The 14,811-nt window shown below is 41.8% G+C and overlaps 1 protein-coding gene across 1 annotated transcript in view; it reads right to left on the bottom strand.

The window, feature by feature from the left end:
* Positions 1-10,686, bottom strand: part of LOC311128070 (mesoderm induction early response protein 3-like) — a 30,471-nt gene extending 19,785 nt beyond the window's left edge. Inside the window, 3 exon segments of the mRNA XM_084160024.1 lie at positions 5,068-5,213; positions 5,331-5,355; positions 10,622-10,686. Of these exon segments, the coding sequence (XP_084016150.1) occupies positions 5,068-5,213; positions 5,331-5,355; positions 10,622-10,630 (180 nt within the window). The 5' untranslated portion in view covers positions 10,631-10,686.
* Positions 10,687-14,811: the final 4,125 nt, after the last annotated feature.

Here is a 14,811-nt window from a genome sequence, read left to right as displayed (position 1 = left end):
ACAGCATGATGCTGCCACCACCATGCTTCACCGTAGGGATGGTGCCAGGTTTCCTCCAGACCTGACGCTTGGCATTCAGGCCAAAGAGTTCATTCTTGATTTCATCAGACCACAGAATCTTGTTTCTCATGGTCTGAGAGTCTTTAGATGCCTTTTGGCAAACTCCAAGCGGGCTGTCATGTGCCTTTTACTAAGAAGTGGATTCCGTCTGGCTACTACCATAAAGGCCTGATTGGGGAGCGCTGCAGAGATGGTTGTCCTTCTGGAAGGTTCTCCCATCGCCACAGAGGAACTCTGGAGCTTTGTCAGAGTAACCATCGGGTTCTTGGTCACCTCCCTGACCAAGGCCCTTCTCCCCCGATTGCTCAGTTTGGCCGGGCGGCCAGCCCTAGGTTCCAAATAAATGTTTTGGTACCCTTCCCTAGATATGTGCATCGACTCTACGGAGAATTCCTTCAACCTCATGGCTTGGTTTTTGCTCTGACATGCACTGTCAACTGACAGGTGTGTGCCTTTCCAAATTATGTCCAATCAATTGAATTTACCACAGGTGGACTTCAATGAAGTTCTAGAAACATCTTAAGGATGATCAATGGAAACAGGACGCACCTAAGCTCAATTTTGAGTCTCATAGCAAAGGGTCTGAATACTTACGTAAATACGTTTTTAAATTTTTTATACATTTTCAAACATTTCTAAAAACCTGTTTTCGCTTAGTCATTATGGGGTATTGTGTGTAGATTGATGAGGATTTAAAAAAAATCCATTTTAGATTAAGGCTGTAACGTAACATAATGTGGAAAAAGTCAAGGGGTCTGAATACTTTCCGAATGCACTGTATGTCCCAAAAAACTTGCATAAACACAGTGAATATAAGGTAGGTCTACCTGTTAGGGTAACTTGGGGTAGCCCCGCCCTGGGGTAATATGCCCCCTGCCCGTACTTCTCACAGAAACCACCTAGTCTTTAAAATGTTTAAAATGGTGCAGTTCATGCTTATTTAGGAGTTGAGAAATAAAGTAGGAATGGAAAGCTGGGAACAAACGCCATTAAAACTGCTGTCAGAATGCAGGTTTCCCTCCCTATGGCACTCGTAACTTGAATGCGCCTAGAGAGGAATGTTTCTCTCTTATAGAACAAACAACAAGCAGACTAGGTAAATATACTGAACAAAAATATAAACGCAACATGTAAAGTGTTGGTCCCATGTTTCATGAGCTGAAATAAAAGACCCCAGACATTTTTTTTTGTCATTTAGCAGACGCTCTTATCCAGAGCGATTTACAGTTAGTGAGTGCATACATTTTTCATACATAATCCATCCACCTGACAGGTGTGACATATGAAGAAGCTGATTAAACAGCATGATCATTAAACAGCATGATCATTACACAGGTGCACCTTGTGCTGGGGACAATAAAAGGCCACTCTACAATGTGCAGTTTTGTCACACAACACAATGCCAAAGATTTGAGGGAGCGTGCAATTGGCATGATGACTGCAGGAATGTCCACCATCCGGCTTCTTCACCTGCAGGACCGTCTGAGGAGGGGGAGTGCTCTGGACTATTTCTGTCTGTAATAAATCCCTTTTGTGGGGAACTCATTCTGATTGGCTTGGCCTGGATTCCTAGTGGGTGGACCAGGCTCCCAAGTGGGTGGGCCTATGCCCTCCCAGGCCCATCCATGGATGACCCCTTCCTAGTCATGTGAAATCCACAGATTAGGGCCTAATGAATTTATTTCAATTGACTGATTTCCTTCTATGAACTGTAACTCTGTAAAATCTTTGAAATGGTTGCATATTTCATTTATATTTTTGTTCAGTATAGATAAATGATTCTACTATGGTGTTTGATTTTCTACACATCACTAATTTTGTTTGCAGAAGAAAAGTAAATGTGGACTGTTCTAACATCTTCAAAGTGCCCCTTGACAAACATTTTGCAATGTTTCATATTTTTTGGGGCATGGCAGCAATGATTTTACCGTGGCGCAGCGCCACAGAAATTAGTGAAGAGGAAACACTGCTGCAAAGTGTTCTTTCCGCCAACAAGATGTGTGAACCGTTTAGGGTAGCGACTTGGGGGTTTATTACTACTACAGTCGTGGTTTAAAGTATTGAGAATGACAGTATTGGTCTTCACAAAGTTCGCTGCTTCAGTGTTTTTAGATATTTGTCAGATGTTACTTTGGTATACTGAAGTATAATTACAAGCATTCCATAAGTGTCAAAGGCTTTTATTGACAATTACATTAAGTTTATGCAGAGTCAATATTTGCAGTGTTGACCCTTCTTTTTCAAGACCTCTGCAATCCGCCCTGGCATGCTGTCAATTAACTTCTGGGCCACATCTTGACTGATGGCAGCCCATTCCTGCATAATCAATGCTTGGAGATTGTCAGAATCTGTGGGTTTTTGTTTGTCCACCCGTCTCTTGAGGATCGACCACAAGTTCTCAATGGGATTAAGGTCTGGGGAGTTTCCTGACCATGGACCCAAAATGTCGATGTTTTGTTCCCCGAGCCACTTAGTTATCACTTTTGCAGAATATCAGTCTGTCCTTGATGTTTTTCCTGGAGAGAAGTGGCTTCTTTGCTGCCCTTCTTGACACCAGGCCATCCTCCAAAAGTCTTCACCTCACTGTGCGTGCAGATGCACTCACACCTGCCTGCTGCCATTCATGAGCAAGCTCTGCACTGGTGGTGCCCCGATACCACAGCTCAATCAACTTTAGGAGACGGTCCTGGCGCTTGCTGGACTTTCTTGGGCGCCCTGACGCCTTCTTCACAACAATTGAACCTCTCTCCTTGAAGTTCTTGATGATCCGAAAAATTGTTGATTTAGGTGCAATCTTACTAGCAGCAATATCCTTGCCTGTGAAGCCCTTTTTGTGCAAAGCAATGATGACGGCACGTGTTTCCTTGCAAGTAACCATGGTTAACAGAGGAAGAACAATGATTTCAAGCACCACCCTCCTTTTAAAGCTTCCAGTCTGTTATTCTAACTCAAATCAGCATGACAGAGTAATCTCCAGCCTTGTCCTCGTCAACACTCTCACCTGTGTTAACGAGAGAATCACTGACATGATGGCAGCTGGTCCTTTTGTGGCAGGGCTGAAATGCAGTGGAAATGTTTTTTGGGGATTAAGTTCATTTTCATGGCAAAGAGGGACTTTGCAATTAATTGCATTTCATCTGATCACTCTTCATGACATTCTGGAGTATATGCAAATTGCCACCATCAAAACTGAGGCAGCAGACTGTGAAAATTTGTATTTGTGTCATTCTCAAAACTTTTGACCACGACTGTACAGTAGTTGAGTACCCCTGATATATGATAGACAGCTGAAGTCGGAAGTTTACATACACCTTAGCCAAATACATTTAAACTCAGTTTTTCACAATTCCTGACATTTAATCCTAGTAACAATTCCCTGTCTTAGGTCACCACTTTCATTTAAGAATGTCAAATGTCAGAATAATAGTAGAATGATTTATTTCATCACATTCCCTGTGGGTCAGAAGTTTACATACACTCAATTAGTATTTGGTAGCATTGCCTTTAAATTGTTTAACTTGGTTCAAACGTTTTGGGTAGCCTTCCACATTTTGGCCCATTCCTCCTGACAGAGCTTGTGTAACTGAGTCAGGTTTGTAGGCCTCCTTGCTCGCACAGGCTTTTTCAGTTCTGCCCACAAATTTCTATAGGATTGAGGTAAGGGCTTTGTGATGGCCACTCCAATACCTTGACTTTGTTGTCCTTAAGCCATTTTGCCACAACTTTGGAAGTATGCTTGGGGTTATTGTCCATTTGGAAGACCCATTTGCGACCAAGCTTTAACTTCCTGACTGATGTCTTGAGATGTTGCTTAAATATATCCACATAATTTTCCTTCCTCATGATGCCATCTATTTTATGAAGTGCACCTGTCCCTCCTGCAGCAAAGCACCCCCACAGCATGATGCTGCCACCCCCGTGCTTCACGGTTGGGATGGTGTTCTTCGGCTTGCATGCAACCCCCTTTTTCCTCCAAACATAACGATGGTCATTATGTCCAAACAGTTCTATTTTTGTTTCATCAGACCAGAGGACATTTCTCCAAAAAGTACGATCTTTGTCCCCATGTGCAGTTTCAAACCGTAGTCAAACCGCTTTTTTATGGCGGTTTTGGAGCAGTGGCTTCTTCCTTGCTGATCAGCCTTTCAGGTTATGTCGATATAGGACTCGTTTTACTGTGGATATAGATACTTTTGTACCTGTTTCCTCCAGCATCTTCACAAGGTCCTTTGCTGTTGTTCTGGGATTGATTTGCACTTTACGCACCAAAGTACGTTCAAAGAGGCACTGAGTTTGAAGGTAGGCCTCGAAATACATCCACAGGTACACCTCCAATTGACTCAAATTATGTCAATTAGCCTATCAGAAGCTTCTAAAGCCATGACATCATTTTCTGGAATTTTCCAAGCTGTTTAAAGGCACAGTCAACTTAGTGTATGTAAACTTCTGACCCACTGGAATTGTGATACAGTGAATTATAAGTGAAATAATCGGTCTGTAAACAATTGTTGTAAAAATTACTTGTGTCATGCACAAAGTAGATGTCCTAACCGACTTGCCGAAACTATAGTTTGTTAACAAGAAATGTGTGGAGTGGTTGAAAAACAAGTTTTAATGACTCCAACCTAAGTGTATGTAAACTTCCGACTTCAACTGTAACTTAATATGTACAACCTCTGAAGGCTACAATTTGCTTTAGTGTCATGGAAAAATATTTGCGATTCAGAATATTGGCCCCATTGGATTACATTAGCAGGAGCTACTCTATTGCCAGAGACTGCTGAAAGAAACAAAATATCCCAAATGTGAATGGTTTGATAAAAAAAAATGCCCAAGTTCAATTTAGAAAAATGTAGTCCAACAAATAGTGAACCATCCCTTAATTACAAAAAGAGCTCAAGTGTACAATGACATGTAAACCAATGCATGCAATGCATTATTTTAGATTGCTAGGCTGACTAATTTTGCATCTTGTAACAACGACATCTGTGGAACATGAAATTGTACCTTCTCCAAATCTGCTATTTCAGCACTGACGCTTGTCCCTTCCTCCTGCATCTCCTCGTCCTCCAAAGTTTGCTCATCGTCATAGTCATGGACCAACATCTCTGCTGTCGGATCAAAGTCATGATCTTCTGAAGACAGAGAGCCAACTGGATAATAACACAGTAACGTTAGACTTAGCTAGTTATTACGGTGAATGATGTACATCAACTTCATGGTTCCACCTGCATTAATACAACAAAAAGTAATACATGTAGAAAACTTACCTGGGCTCGTACTTCCAAAGGAAGCCTAAAAATAAAAAAAGAGACAAAATAGTAGGGGGTGAGATTTGGAATGACGTTAGCTAGCTAGGCTACATCTAGTAAATAGGCAAAATCGTTATATATTAAACTAAAACGTAATTTAGTTAACATAAGATAATCCATTGTCTAGTTTACGTCACCATATACAATTATTGGTATTACCATTACACCATTTGCTAAGATCTACCTGGAATAGTATAAAAGTAATAATTTTACCCCTCCTCCCCCACCCCCCCATAAAAAAAAAAAGTGGTCGTCCCACTGGCTATCATAAGTTGAATGGACCAATTTGTAAGTCGCTCTGGATAAGAGTGTCTGCTAAATGACGTAAATGTCAATCTTAAATAGCAAGGTAACGGTAGCTAGCTAACGTTAGTTGGGTCAAGTTAGGCGTTGTTAGCTAAGGGACGAAGGGGGACAAAAATAACTGTAGCGACCCTGTGTTTATAAATGCTGATATCAACTTTGCCACTTCAGCTTGCTTTTGAGTCACAGTCTTTCCCACGCAGGTCTACGGGCCAGAAAGTTGAGGGTTCGCCGACCACCACAGACGAGCTCACTCTTCCTGCCTGTTTCATTACACTATGATCAATGATCAGCTAGGGGGAAATCAGATTTTCTACATTTTGATGCCATATTTATAATTATATAAAATGTATGCAACACATTTTTCACCAACAGGCTTCTGTGCCAATGCAGAAAGCCAGTATGAGGGTTTGCGTTCAGGCTAGAATGAAAGGCGGCCAGTGCGTGGGAGAGAAAACATCTGTAGAGTTCAAAAAGTAATCCATGCTCGAAAGAACACAAAAAGTGAAAGTGCAAGGCGCTAAATACAATTGTAAAAAAAGGAACGGAGCATACGTTTCGGCCTTATGCCTTCATCAGTGCTGTACCAATGCACCACACAACCAATTAACAAAGCATACCAACTTCGGGCACTTCAATATCATGGTTTGCGTATTCAACATCACAATAGTAGACAATGTCAATCTCGACAAACAGAAAATACATCCCTCCCTACTAGAGCTAGCCCCATTTTGGTAGACTGGGATTTCTTTATTTGAGCAGCCGCAAATATATATTTTGGTGTTGAGTATAATGTGGCGGAGGCAGCAGCAGAGTGAGAATAGGAAACAGCCCTTGCCTTAATTGTCAAAGAAAAGTGAGGAGAGAGGAAACCAACTTAATTAAGTCTGTAATCAATAGCCTAACTGTTAAATGTGCCTGGCTTTATAAACCATCCATATTTATAAACCATCCTTTTTCAGGACCCTATATTTCAAATAACTTCACAGATCTTCATTGTAAAGGGTTTAAACACTGTTTCCCATGCTTGTTCAATTAACCATAAACAATTAATAAACATGCACCCAACGTCGCTGGACCAGACAGGACTGGCAAAAAGTGCTCTTCACTGACGAGTCGCGGTTTTGTCTCACCAGGGGTGATGGTCAGATTCGTGTTTATTGTCGAAGGAATGAGCGTTACACTGAGGCCTGTACTCAGGAGCGGGATCGATTTGGAGGTGGAGGGTCCGTCATGGTCTGGGGCGGTGTGTCACAGCATCATCGGACTGAGCTTGTTGTCATTGCAGGCAATCTCAACGCTGTGCGTTACAGGGAAGACATCCTCCTCCCTCATGTGGTACCCTTCCTGCAGGCTCATCCTGACATGACCCTCCAGCATGACAATGCCATCAGCCATACTGCTCGTTCTGTGCTTGATATCCTGCAAGACAGGAATGTCAGTGTTCTGCCATGGCCAGCGAAGGGACCAGGACGACTGATCCGTGTAAAGGAAAGAATGAATGGGGCCATGTATCGTGAGATTTTGAGTGAAAACCTCCTTCCATCAGCAAGGGCATTGAAGATGAAACGTGGCTGGGTCTTTTAGCATGACAATGATCCCAAACACACCGCCCGGGCAACGAAGGAGTGGCTTCGTAAGAAGCATTTCAAGGTCCTGGAGTGGCCTAGCCAGTCTCCAGATCTCAACCCCATAGAAAATCTTTGGAGGGAGTTGAAAGTCTGTGTTGCCCAGCGACAGCCCCAAAACATCACTGCTCTAGAGGAGATCTGCATGGAGGAATGGGCCAAAATACCAGCAACAGTGTGTGAAAACCTTGTGAAGACTTACAGAAAACGTTTGACCTGTGTCATTGCCAACAAAGGGTATATAACAAAGTATTGAGAAACTTTTGTTATTGACCAAATACTTATTTTCCACCATAATTTGCAAATAAATTCATTAAAAATCCTACAATGTGATTTTCTGGAAATGTTTTTCTCATTTTGTCTGTCATAGTTGACGTGTACCTATGATGAAAATTACAGGCCTCTCATCTTTTTAAGTGGGAGAACTTGCCCAATTGGTGGCTGACTAAATACTTTTTTTCCCCACTGTATGCTGCAACACCGACATGCATTTATTTATGTCAGATGGCTACTGCGCCTGCGATACAGATCTAGACGTTCAGAAAGAGGCTAACTAGTTAATTTTGAATCCAAATATTTTGTATAACGATAAGCATTATATTGTTATCAGCTTTATATTTTGGAGTGGCAAAAAGCCGTTAATTAGGCCTACCAGCTAAGGGAAACCCTGGCGTATTTTCCCCATCAGAGTTCTGTTTCGATCAAATTGACTTGTTGCAGATAAAAGTATGTGCGTGAATATGTAGTGCACATAAAAATAACTTGAGGTTAAAATCCCACGTACGGAATAAAAAAAGTTAAATGGGTTTCCATCGCATTTTCAACTCTAGGCCTACTGATGGTTTTGTCACAAAAACAATTGCGTATAGGTAGGCTACAGCAAATGTGCCCATTCTGGTATTGGCACGTGTGCTCTAGCCAACACTTTGCAGATACAGTGCAGGTTTTGCCCACTACATATTATAGACAAAAGTGCAAGATTATTTTTTATTTGTCAAATGGCAGCCAAGCATCATCATTCACCAGAATAAGACCATTGATATTTATTGAAAGGAGCATCAACCTCATCACTGTGCACATTCATCACCCTGTGAAGTTCATCATAACTGATTTAATCTGTAACTTAATGAATTGCATGCTTTCTCATGATGTCATTACTTGTTTTTATCCAACATGTAGGCTACTTTACTTGTATAAAAAGGTTGGATGGAAACCTGGTTAATGTCAAGTCATTTTGAGGATGCTGAAATTATATTTTGTATGAATGTGAGCAGGCCTTCAGGAGACTTTTGAAGTAGCCTAATCAGATTAAAACATTGTGACTGGTTGTGTTGATGCCACATACAGGGCATAACATTTTATTTTTGGTCCACCAGCCACTGTGGCAGGTAGAGTTAAACGTCAACCAGCCTCTCAGATTTCTTACCAGACAAAATATTTTTTTCCCAGCTAGAATTACACCAACAAAACACACAAAAACAGATGAGCATGCTTTGTAATGTTTCTAAAACAATAAATGTATTACTAGTAAGAGGTAATGTAGTATATTGTTTAATTTCATTTTTTGTGACCTAGTCTTTTAACCAAAATATCACATATGAGACAAATGTTCACCTGCCCCTTTAAGGGCGGGAGGTTACCGTAGTAGTGTGACTCAAGTCATGTGTGTGCCTGTGAGATTGAGTCTAACTAGTAGAAGCGTTGTCTTCTCTTCCCTAGCAGTTGAAACTCGAACATAGAAAAACAACCTAGCGTGTGAACAAAACAATGTAAATAGACAAGAAACACAAGGACAAAGTCTCACTTCAGTAGACTTTCGTTTCAAGTAAATTAGACAAACTTTTATGCCTGTGTACAGTGCTTCTAAAATTGTATATTTCACTCAGCGCTTCACGCGCGCACAGCCCCCAGCCAGGCAGCGTGAGGTGGAATAGGCTATATAGGATTCGTAGTTTTGACTTTGTGCGATTCATTTACCAGCTATGAAACAAAACGGAGGAAATACTTTGAAAACAACTACTGCAGCATTGATTTTACTATAAATGTGATCATACTTTCTATTCACAAATGCGAGTGAACTGCTCACACTGTGGAGCCCTGACCACCTGCCAATGTGGCTAATGAAATAGACATCTTACCTGCCAATGCCAAAATCTACCCGTATTTGGCAGGTGTTCATTTTAGGCCCTGGCTACATATAAAAAGGTAATACATTTTAAAAGTTAAATGATAAATATTTAGGCTATATTGAAGCGTTAGGTTCTAGGTGCTTAAAGAATAGCCACTCGGATTGGAGAGGATTGCAGTGTGTACTAAGCTTTCCTGCCCACAGAAAAGCATAGTGCATAAGGGACGTACCAAAACACCTCCATAAAGCAGATGAGGAAATTTGGCTATGATGGAAGAAATTATAAAGTAAAACCTGCAAATACTGAATGTAATGTAGCTCAGTTGATAGAGCATGGCGTTTGCAACGCCAGGGTTGTGGGTTCGATAAAATAATGTATGTGCTAACTGTAAATCGCTCTGGATAAGAGCGTCTGCTAAATGACTAAAATGTAAATGTAAACCGGGGGGGGGAGTAACCTTGTGCCCAAGAAAGAAAAAAAATCGTTTGACAACCCCCACCACCCAATAAATTGTGATCTGTCCCTAAATTGCATGAAATCTTCGATCTATCTCGTTCAGCAGTAACCACAATCTTGTAGATAGTTAGCTCGTTTTATGCTCCCAGAAACGATAGCTGGTGTTTTAAGGAAAACTATGGCCCAATGCTGGATTCTCGAGAGCTAACGAGTTAACGTTACAGCCACTCAATGTAACCTACAACGTTAAATCAAACATTTAGCTAACGTTAGGTAGCTACCTAATTAATGAACAGTAAAACGAAATGCAATGCCACTTAGCACAGTTACAGACAAAAGTTTGAATAATCTCAGATTATATTGTAGGCAAAAATCGAATTTCACTGGATTTATCAGTACGAAACAGTCTAGCTAGCTAGGTAACGTAGCTAGCTAGCAAAGTGTGTTCAGATGCGAACCCCTGGGCCTAACGTTAGCTAGCTAGGCTACAACCACAGATAGGAATGTTAGTTATAAATATATTTGCTACAACCGTAACCGAGGACGCCGCTATGTTTGATATTTGTTTTACGCTAAATGCCAATACTTCGCTAAACTGAAAACTGCCCATTCATCTTAAAACCTTAAATACCACGGTCGATAGTGACACCGTTGATTTAACACAATCTATGTTCAAAATATAGCTTTCAAATAGCTGCCAACTAAAATGCTTCGGCCCCGTTTTCGTACTCACCTCCGCCATATTTGTACATTTAATTCACAACAAAGATGATCTTCAATGTTGACAAGATATTCAAGTGACCGCTCTAACAATGGAAATGCATGTCCTCAAAGATGGAAGGCAGGCGGGAGGAAGCACGAACAGGTGGGAGTCGACCATTCTAGCCAATGAGAGGGTAGATACGCGTGTGAACAACAGGCCATAGAGATAGATAAAGGGCTCATCGTTCTATCTGTGCTACTATAGCGTCTGTGACAGTATTGGCAGCGCTTTTGAGGCGATCTCCATTTTAAAGTAGTTCATTTTTCTTCTTCGTCATTAGTTGATTGCTCCCAACTCATAGGAATCCCCACCCAGTTGACTATTTTAAAATGGTGGAAACCCTCAATGACACCGCTAAAATAGGTTACATGCATGATGAGTCCTCTATCAATCTCTATGACAACAGGCGCAACTCCTATATTAAGTCGTTTTTGGTGAAATTGCCGAAATGGGGACGACTGTCGGTAACAAACTGTATCTTTGTTTGTTTTTTGGCACAGCTGTACGTGGATAGTTCAGATGGGCGTGTTAGGCAATTGATATTGATGATAAAACCAGTGATGATCAGCTATTTACACCTGTTGTAAATAGGAGGAACAGGAGTAAGATAAATCAGAATGAGGGTGATGGAGGGATGAATACTGCTGGGGAAACAATGAGTACTGTTGAGAGTAGACCTGTAAAGCGCAGGACTACTCTAGAGAAAGAGGTTGGAGTAGAACGTTCTAAAGTTATGGTAGTGTCCCCAGAACCAGCTAGTAAGTACTTCCATCCATTGCATTTAACAAAAGAAATTAGGAAAGAGATTGGGGTGATTAAGGATGCCAAACTGCTGGGTTATGGGAAGGTCCTGGTCATTCAAATAGTAAAATTCAGCAGGAGAAAGTTTTGAATTTTTTGGGAGGGAAAAGTTATTGACGTGAAAAGGATGAAAAGTAAAAGTACAACTGTTACAATTTGAGGGGAACCTGCCGAATAGGGTGCAGCAAGGATCACTCAGTTATCCGGTTAGAGAGTATGTGCTGCCTACACTTCGGTGCTTTAAGTGCCAATGGATGGGGCATGTTGCTAATATGTGGTGGGGATCACGAGTATGGGAAATGTGGGCCTGATGCTAAAGTTAATGTTGTAACTGTGAAGGAGAACAGTGCAGCATATGGAGGATGTGAAGTACAACAGAAAGCCATTGAAGTGCAGAGGTACACAATTACAAACAATGTATCCAATGTTGAGGCTGTTCGGAAAGTGAATAACAAACCTAGTGTTCAAAATACTTCAGATACAACATATCGGCAGATAGTGGCCACTCCAAGGAGGCAGGTGGAACCTCAGCCAATTGTTACTGTGATATGTGAGCATAAATACTCGATTATAGGCCTGCTAGCTCCCCTACCTCTAGGCAAGCACAGTTCCCGCTCAGCCCAATCAAAGCTATTCGCTGCTCTGGCTCCCCAATGGTGGAACAAGCTCCCCCACGACGCCAGGACAGCGGAGTCACTGACCACCTTCCGGAGACACTTGAAACCCTACCTCTTTAAGGAATACCTGGAATAGTATAAAGTAATCCTTCTTCCCCCACCCCCCATAAAAAAAAAAAAGGTGGTTGTCCCAATTTGTAAGTCGCTCTGGATAAGAGCGTCTGCTAAATGATGTAAATGTAAATAGATCGTGTAGACTTCTTGGCCTTCATGTGTAGGGCAATCAATATGACTGCTCCACATACGAGCAGGATTGCACAAATAAAATAAGTAGTGAAGGTAGCCAAAGACATTCTGGGGATTTCTGAAGTTACGGTAGAAATGATAAATCGGATGCTGAATCAAAATTGAAATGATGATCAGGGATAACAAATAGTATTATGGTGTTCCTTGTTCAATGGAACGCTAGGAGTTTGATAGCCAATGGACAAGAATTTAAGAAGTTTATACATGATTTAGTTGTTTTACTGGACATGGTGTATATACAGGAAACATGACTTAAACCTCAGTTGGATTATATTGTACCTGGGTTTATCTCTGTGAGAAGTGATAGAATAGAGGGTTCGGGTGGTGGGTGTGCTACATTTATCAAAGGTGTAGCACATAGAATTCTGTTTTTCTATAGGAAGGGAAACAACTGGGGGATGTGTGGAAAATGTTAAGAGGATGATGTGGAAAGGAAAGACAGTACAGATACCTTTTGTTAGCTGAGGAAGATGTTTCAAACAGAAAAAGCAGACACTCTAGGAAGAGCTTTTGCAGCAGTGCATAAAGTTGACAATCCTAAGTGAAGAATGTAAAAGAGGTAAGGAAGAAAAGCTAAGATGTATAACGTAAGAAGTGTGATTCTGGAGAATTACTGGATGCTGAATATACAAGGGCTTTGGAGGGGTGTGGTTGCACAGCTCCAGGTGAGGATTGATTATGCTACATTATGTTTAAACATCTTCCTACAGAAGTTTTGGGAAAGATTTTGAGTTTATTTAACAAAATATGGAGGAAAGGAGTGCTACCATCAGGAGCCTGGTAGAGATCCATCCAGTCCTGCTAGTTATAGACCCATTGCACTTACATCAAATCAAAAAGTTTATTGTAGGAAGATTGATGTATTATCTGGAACATAGGGGTCTGTTAAGTCCATACCAGAGTGGATTCAGAAAAGGAAGGACTACCCTCAATGCATTGGTTAGTACTGAGGTGACCAAAGCTTTGGCAATGAAGGAAGTTATGTCAATAGTATATTTTGACATTGAACAAATGTGGCGGGAAGGTCTACTGATGAAATTGAATGGAATGGGTATTATTTTGGTCTGCTGGTGAGGGTTGTGTTTCAGATGTGTTTTTGACTGTGGGTGCTAGTGCTAGCGGGGTTAGAGTAGGCTAGTTGGGCTCTGGCATGCTGCTTTGCCGACCACTTCTGTGTGGATTTATCTGACATTTTATTGGATCTAAATTGCTGTCATGCACCTGCCCCCTCTCTGTTCCTCCTGTTTGCGTTCTGTTCTGGATTTCTATGGTTTCCCCCTCCCTGTTTTCCCCCCCAACCAAATACTACTCCCCCTTGATCTTTGCCGCCTGAATAATAACTATCAGCTCTCCTCTGATGTCCTTATCCCTGGCCGCTAATCAGGCACCGTGGCTCACGTCAAAACTGGTCTGTCAACTATACTACTGGTAGCAACATTAACTCTCTGGTCTCACTCGCGCCCTGCTCCCAATCCATCATCTCGTACTGTAAACCATGACTGCCTACACCCCCTTCAACCTGCCACTATCCATAAACTCACCTCTGTCTCACAATACTAACTTTGCTCTTCTCAACATCGATCAATGAACAACAAAGACCCCTTGCTCCATGAACTAATATCTGACAACAAGCTAGACTTCTTCCTCCTAACTGAAACTTGGCAACAACCTGGGGATTTATTTTCTCTTAAACAAGCCACTCCCGTTGGTTATGGTTACCTGAGTCACCCTGCTCCGCCGGCCTCGCTGTACTGTACAACTCCAAAATCGAAATAACTGAACTGTCTCTCCCTACTGTCTCCTTATTTGAATACATTGTTTACAAATCATCCTGCTCCATGACCACTGTCCTTGTGTACCATCCTCCTAAAGCTAATTAATAATTCCTGTCTCAACTATCTGAACTACTCACCATTGCTGTCCCACTCTACCCCCGTTTACTGTTGCTTGGCGATATGAATATTCACGTGGACTGATCAAACTCAAAACTTGCCTCTGATTTCATTCCTGTTCTGGACTGTTTTAATATTACCTAACATGTCAATTTTCCCACTCACGTAAAGGGACACATACTTGATCTCGTCTGCTCTGTTGGTGTCAACTTAGCTCATATTTCCCCTTCCCTGACCACAAGATCCTTAATTTCTCTCTTCCCTCATACTCACCCCACAACACTGACAAACGCCTCATCTCTTACCAAAACATCAAAGCTGGACTCCAACTCTCCGACGCCATCTGCTCTGCCCTGCCCCTTGACCATGCCCCCAACTCACATGATGAACTAGCTGCCCAATTCAATACTGCTCTGTCTCCCTCAACTCTCTGGCCCTCCTCCAAACGGAACCTGTCTCCTTCTCCACCTCCCCCTGGTTTACCCCTGAGCTCCATGCCCTGAAGCAAGCTGGCCGCCGCCTGGAGCGCCTGAGCAGGAAGTCT

The sequence above is a fragment of the Coregonus lavaretus genome (assembly GCF_964263955.1).
Source record: "Coregonus lavaretus genome assembly, chromosome: 4".
Classification (NCBI taxonomy): domain Eukaryota; kingdom Metazoa; phylum Chordata; class Actinopteri; order Salmoniformes; family Salmonidae; genus Coregonus; species Coregonus lavaretus.
The sequence above is the reverse complement of the archived record's forward strand: the minus strand, read 5'-3'. Positions and strand labels throughout refer to the sequence as shown.